Raw genomic sequence first — 5,432 nt, 5'->3', positions numbered from 1 at the left:
TCTTCCATTTTTTATGAGTGAAAACGTCAAAAATCATCATTTTCGTCTTTGTTTACATTTTTTCATTGATCACCAGCACCCGTCAGGACCGAATCACCAGCACAGTACGTTCTCTCGCAGGACAACCATACCCACCGTGATCTGGGACCGCCAATTTTAGGGAGAGCTATCTATGAGTTTTTGATTGGTAGATAATGTTTGTAATAAATATTTTTTAATAGGTTGATCAAAACTACAGTTAAAAAATGAACGCTTAATGCACTTATTTATTTTACTACTGTTATGAAAAGTAATGGGGATCAGTAAAGGAATTTATTGCGAATCTAAAGTGTTTGTAAACAAGGTCATGTTAATGCAAAAAAATTACACTTTCAATGTTAACATTCGTTTCCTTTAACTAGATGAACACGCCTAAATCATGAGCAACCCATCACTAGTTGAGAGGCTCAACTAAAGGTTTCATGAATAATGATTTAATGAGGTCAACTAATTAGCTTGGAAGTTAATTATTCATTAGCGATGTTTCTTTGCTTTTTTGACAAAACTGAACCAAACTGGCTTCCTAAAACAAATTTTAATTTTACTTTTTCACTTTCATTAATGATAAAAAAAATTCTATATCACATGATCAAGTACGGGCAAAGTTAACTTTGAAATACTAAGAATGTTATTTTAGAAATGTTTTATTCAAACACGGCAATACAAAATAATATATTACACAACGTACTATTGGTTCAAATACAATAAAGATGTTTCTCTTTTTTTGCGTGTATTTGTCTCTATAACCCAGACCTTAAACTTTTACTATAAAAAATCACTATATTCTTAGCCAAGTATACCGGCCGATTATTTAGATTCGGCATGTATGATCAAAATGATCTGCAAATTATAATCGGTTATTGTATAACGCGCATTTACTATTTAGATTAAATCAATTTCAATTTAAAGACATGAAGAGCTTTTCTACTTTTCAATTCAGAGGAACAGAAAGTGCCTATTATCATACACAATTCAGACAGTTCTCTTTTTGTGAATTGTTTTCAAAACACCATATTTATTTACAGGGTATTAGCAAACTCTTAACACTAAGTTTTGCAAATTGTTTTCTTTTGTTTAGGTATTTGAAGGTCCTTGTGAACGTCCTGTGTGTAAATTGAACGAAATTTGTCAACCAAAGGCGCCAGTGGATATATGTGTTCCGTTGTTCGCACCGTATGGTGAATTTGAAAAACGTAAGTAAAATGAGAAATTTGAGCACTTATAATATAAGTTCCATCTACTTCTCTATCAATAGTATTGACACATTTGAGACTTTACTTTTGCATAACTATTCGTCATTCTTATTCTGTGGTTGAATAAAAAAAGGATCACAGACTGTTTCAATTTAAAATATCAATCTCCGATATGAGCTAATTATTTGATATATACGGCTTTTGTTAAAGAAGGCTAAACATACTAAACATTGTGATCAGTATGCTTGAATTTCTCATTCCCAACTTATTTGTGGTATTTGAAGATAAATTTTTAGCACGTTATCGCATCCCTATCGGAACAAACTGTGCGCCTCTTTGACGACTTCTTCTTATTTTCATATCAGTCGGAAGTCCTCCTGATACTTGTCAAAACAATAAAGTGTCGCCAAGGCCATTGATACATTTTAAAGATCAATCTTTTTATCTCTCTTTGGATTTTTTTCGGATATTTTTTGTGCATATAGCACAATTTACTGCTTAATGATTTTTTTTCTATAAATACAATTATCTCGAAGCTCCATACCATATCTAAAGTAAAACACATAATGATCCCAAATTTGGCATACCATTAAACTTTTTAACCCCATAAAACAATTGTAAAAACACATTTTCATCAACGTGGCCTTTTTCCTTCTCTTACAACGAAAAGCTTATACAAGATGAGATAAGGTAGCTTTATAATCAGGTTAAAATCCACCATTTTCTACATACAAAATTGCCTGTACCAAGACAGGAATATGACAGTTGTGTTCCATTCGTTAGATGTGTTTGAGCTTTTGGTTTTGCAATCTTAAAGACTTTGCGCTTAGAATTTCCCTTGGAGTTCTGTATTATTTTTTTTTATCTTTTACTTAATATTTCTATGTAGAAATAATTATCTAATGCGAAAAATCGGCATTGTAGAAGAAAGAATAGTTATACCATGTATACTTCGTTTCATTATTTTTTTAAACTGTTCTAATTCTAAATCTGACATTAACACTGTGATGACTGCTGTACCAATAATTTGACAATTTTACCTATTATGTTTGTTTTGTTTTCTCATCATTAAATTTGATACGACTGTCATAAAAGTGAAAGGTTTAGCGCTATAACACCAGGTTCAATCTATCATGTTCTACATTTGAAATGTATGTACCAAGTCAGGAATATGACAGTTGTTTAATGTGTTTTATCATTTGATTTTGCAATTTGATTCGGGACTTTCCGTTTTGAATTTTCCTCGGAGTTGAGTATTTTTGTGATTTTACCTTTTATCTTTCCTGAAAAAAACACCTAACAGCTATAAGTTTATCATTTGTTTCAGGCATTTCGATAATAACGGTCGACAATGGTGGCATGTTGGGTGATTGGAGTGAGACAGAATTTTGTTCAGAAGGACACTTCGCTATAGGATACGTAATGAAGGTTAGCCAAGTATTCATTTAGTATATATGATAATTAAGATGAAAAGTCGAGTTTAAAGTTTCGATATTGCACTTGTATTTTTTTTATGACTTGTTATCGAATCACTTGCTAGGATCTAGTTCTGACAGCGTTATACTTCTGTTGCCTTTATTTATAGATCAAGAGTTGAACATAAAAAAATCTAAGATCTTCCATCAACACCAAAGTTTTCAACAAAAAGAACACCTGAACATGTTGAGAAATGATAATTGTCAAAACCCAACCAAACAATGTCATAACGTTTAAAATAAGCTACATGTTACATTCAAATTGAACATGTAATGGTAAAAATTAGGATTATGTGTATCATGAGATAAGTAGTTTTAACGTTTCGAATATCCTTATTAGTGGAAAATGCACAACAATATGTTTTTTTTAAGAAAATACCCGAATGAAGTATGTTGGTCGTTATACTATGTATGTTTTGTTTGAAATATACCGCATGTCATTGTTTTTCTATTTCTCATAAGGCTTGCTAGATCATGCAAATACCGTTAAGAGTGTACAGCATATCGCAAAATGAACGACGTTGCTACTAAACCAATTATTACTATGAAATAATGTTAATCAGAGAAAACAGTTGTTAAAACAAAAGTCCGAAATATGATTTGTTTGTATATTCATGTGTTTTACTATGGTTAAATTCAAACTTCTTAGGAAACGTTACAATATAGTTTGTGTTTCAAAAACTGTGGATGATTACAAAACAAACAAAACAAATCTTACAACTGCGTAGTATGCTGTTCAAACCGAAAGTGTTTTTTATTTTTATTATTATTTTTTTTTTATCAAAAGATTGAAAAAAATCAAGGTGGTGGAGATGATACTTCACTAAACGCCATTCGTCTATACTGTGCTAATCCGGATTGGACACACGCTAACAACAGTATGACAATCATGGGACAAGATTCAAGGTTCGGATTCTGGAGAGACGTAGCAATGTGTTCTTATGATGAAGTCATGGTGTCTTATTCTCTTCAGTTTGAAAGATTGGTAAAATACATTTTGTAATACATATTTTTTTATATTTAGGTTTTCAAATTCTACTTTATTTCAATATCACATAATTATATTTTTTTTAAATTCGTTGCAATAAATATAACTAATCTTGCTTGATTTTGTTTTTTGTCATTTGACGAAAATTCACTTCGATTGCAATAAAGTTTGAAATACATCTAAGCGTGTCTTTATAATATATTCGTTCGTTTGATTATCTTCATAAAAAGGTTTATATTTAAAAACAAGCTAATTTTTAATATATTTTGTTATAAGATATTTATCTTACCTATAATTGTTATATACGTTTGTTTATTTTTCCAATATTTTGATGGCGTATTTTCCTCCAGTATAATACAACACAACTTATATTTCTTCATAGGGGAATAATTTTCTAAAAGGGATTAATGTCGGGTAGCAATTACATTTTATTGACTAGTAGATTGAATGAATATAGATATAGGAAGATGTGGTATGAGTGCCAATGAGACAACTCTCCATCCAAGCAACAGTTTATAAATGTAAACCATTATAGTACAAGGTACGGCCTTCAACACGGAGCATTGGCTCATACTGTACACGAAGCAATAAAGGGCCCAAAAATATACTAGTGTAAAACCGTTCAAACGGGAAAACCAACAGTCTATAATCTATATAAAAACGAGAAACGGGAAACACTAATGAACCACATAAATAGACGACAACCACTGATGCTTCAGATTCCTGACTTAGGACAGGTGCAAACAATTGATTTGTGAAGAAAAATCAGTAATTGATACTAGTACCTACATTCTTGATGTCTTCTATAAAAAATCTTAAAATACTTAAATAGATACCATAATTAAACTTTTGTTCGTCAGACACACGTTTCGTCTTCATGCAAATGATATCAAGATATTTCTGATCAAAGGGAGAACGATATTTGTAACAACTTAGAAGATGCGTATGGATATTTTTAAATTACAGATCTGTTATCGCTTCATAAATGTTGAATATTTTTTACAGTTCAACGGAGATAACACTGCTGCAAATTATGTCAGATTTAAATGTAGAAACATCAACAGTGCGAGTTCCGGTACAACATTGGGAACAAGTGGATTATGGGGCGACTACGGTGCATGGAGTGAGTATTGTGCTGTGGGGTCAGCTATCTGTGGCCTAAAAGTAAGGATACAGCTTCCCCAGGGAGTGATAATTGATGACACTGCTCTCAACGATGTTCAATTCTTTTGTTGCAAGAATTAATCTAAACTTGATCATTTAATTCAAATGTTTTTGTTTTATTATGTTTTTGTGCTAAAGTAAAATAGAAAATTCGTGTGATTACATACATAATTTGAAATTTGTATTTTATTAACCTTGTAGTTTTTCTTTAACATTTCAATTTTACCAATTAAATGACACATATTTCTTGATCTGGTTGTTTTGTTTATTTTCTTAATCTGTGTCCTTATATTCAAATACAAGAGGGTATAGACAGATGAGCTTCATTTTTTAATCTGTATTCTTTTATGCCAATTTTTAACAATTTTTTTCTGGTATGCAATTTTTTCTATATTTTTTGTCTTATTCTATATATTTTTTTAAAACTGCACAATTTCCCCATCATCCTACATTCTGTTAACCCTATCCACACCCTCATAAAATATGGACATCAATTTTACAATGTTGTATAACCATTACATAGGAAAGATCTTTTCTCTTTTTTATCTTTGCCAATGCGGACTGGCTTGAAAA

The 5,432-nt window shown here is 31.0% G+C and overlaps 1 protein-coding gene across 1 annotated transcript; it reads left to right on the top strand.

Moving 5' to 3' along the window:
• Positions 1 to 839: 839 nt before the first annotated feature.
• LOC139503049 (vitelline membrane outer layer protein 1 homolog) lies at positions 840 to 5,110 on the top strand. Its single transcript, XM_071292723.1, has 4 exons — positions 840 to 1,232; positions 2,560 to 2,660; positions 3,495 to 3,692; positions 4,701 to 5,110. The coding sequence occupies exons 2-4, from the start codon at positions 2,592 to 2,594 to the stop codon at positions 4,938 to 4,940; spliced, it is 507 nt and encodes a 168-aa protein (XP_071148824.1). The 5' UTR covers positions 840 to 1,232; positions 2,560 to 2,591; the 3' UTR covers positions 4,941 to 5,110.
• Positions 5,111 to 5,432: the final 322 nt, after the last annotated feature.

This window comes from Mytilus edulis, chromosome 14 (assembly GCF_963676685.1).
Source record: "Mytilus edulis chromosome 14, xbMytEdul2.2, whole genome shotgun sequence".
Taxonomy (NCBI): Eukaryota; Metazoa; Mollusca; class Bivalvia; order Mytilida; family Mytilidae; genus Mytilus; species Mytilus edulis.
The sequence above is the reverse complement of the archived record's forward strand: the minus strand, read 5'-3'. Positions and strand labels throughout refer to the sequence as shown.

What these genes read in the sequence shown, in the direction of transcription:
- LOC139503049 (XM_071292723.1), top strand. Translation starts at nt 2,592, where the DNA reads ATGTTGGGTGATTGGAGTGAGACAGAATTTTGTTCAGAAGGACACTTC. An exon ending in CTATAGGATACGTAATGAAG is followed by an intron (nt 2,661 to 3,494) that starts GTTAGCCAAGTA and finishes TTTTATCAAAAG; the next exon opens with ATTGAAAAAAATCAAGGTGG. An exon ending in CTCTTCAGTTTGAAAGATTG is followed by an intron (nt 3,693 to 4,700) that starts GTAAAATACATT and finishes TATTTTTTACAG; the next exon opens with TTCAACGGAGATAACACTGC.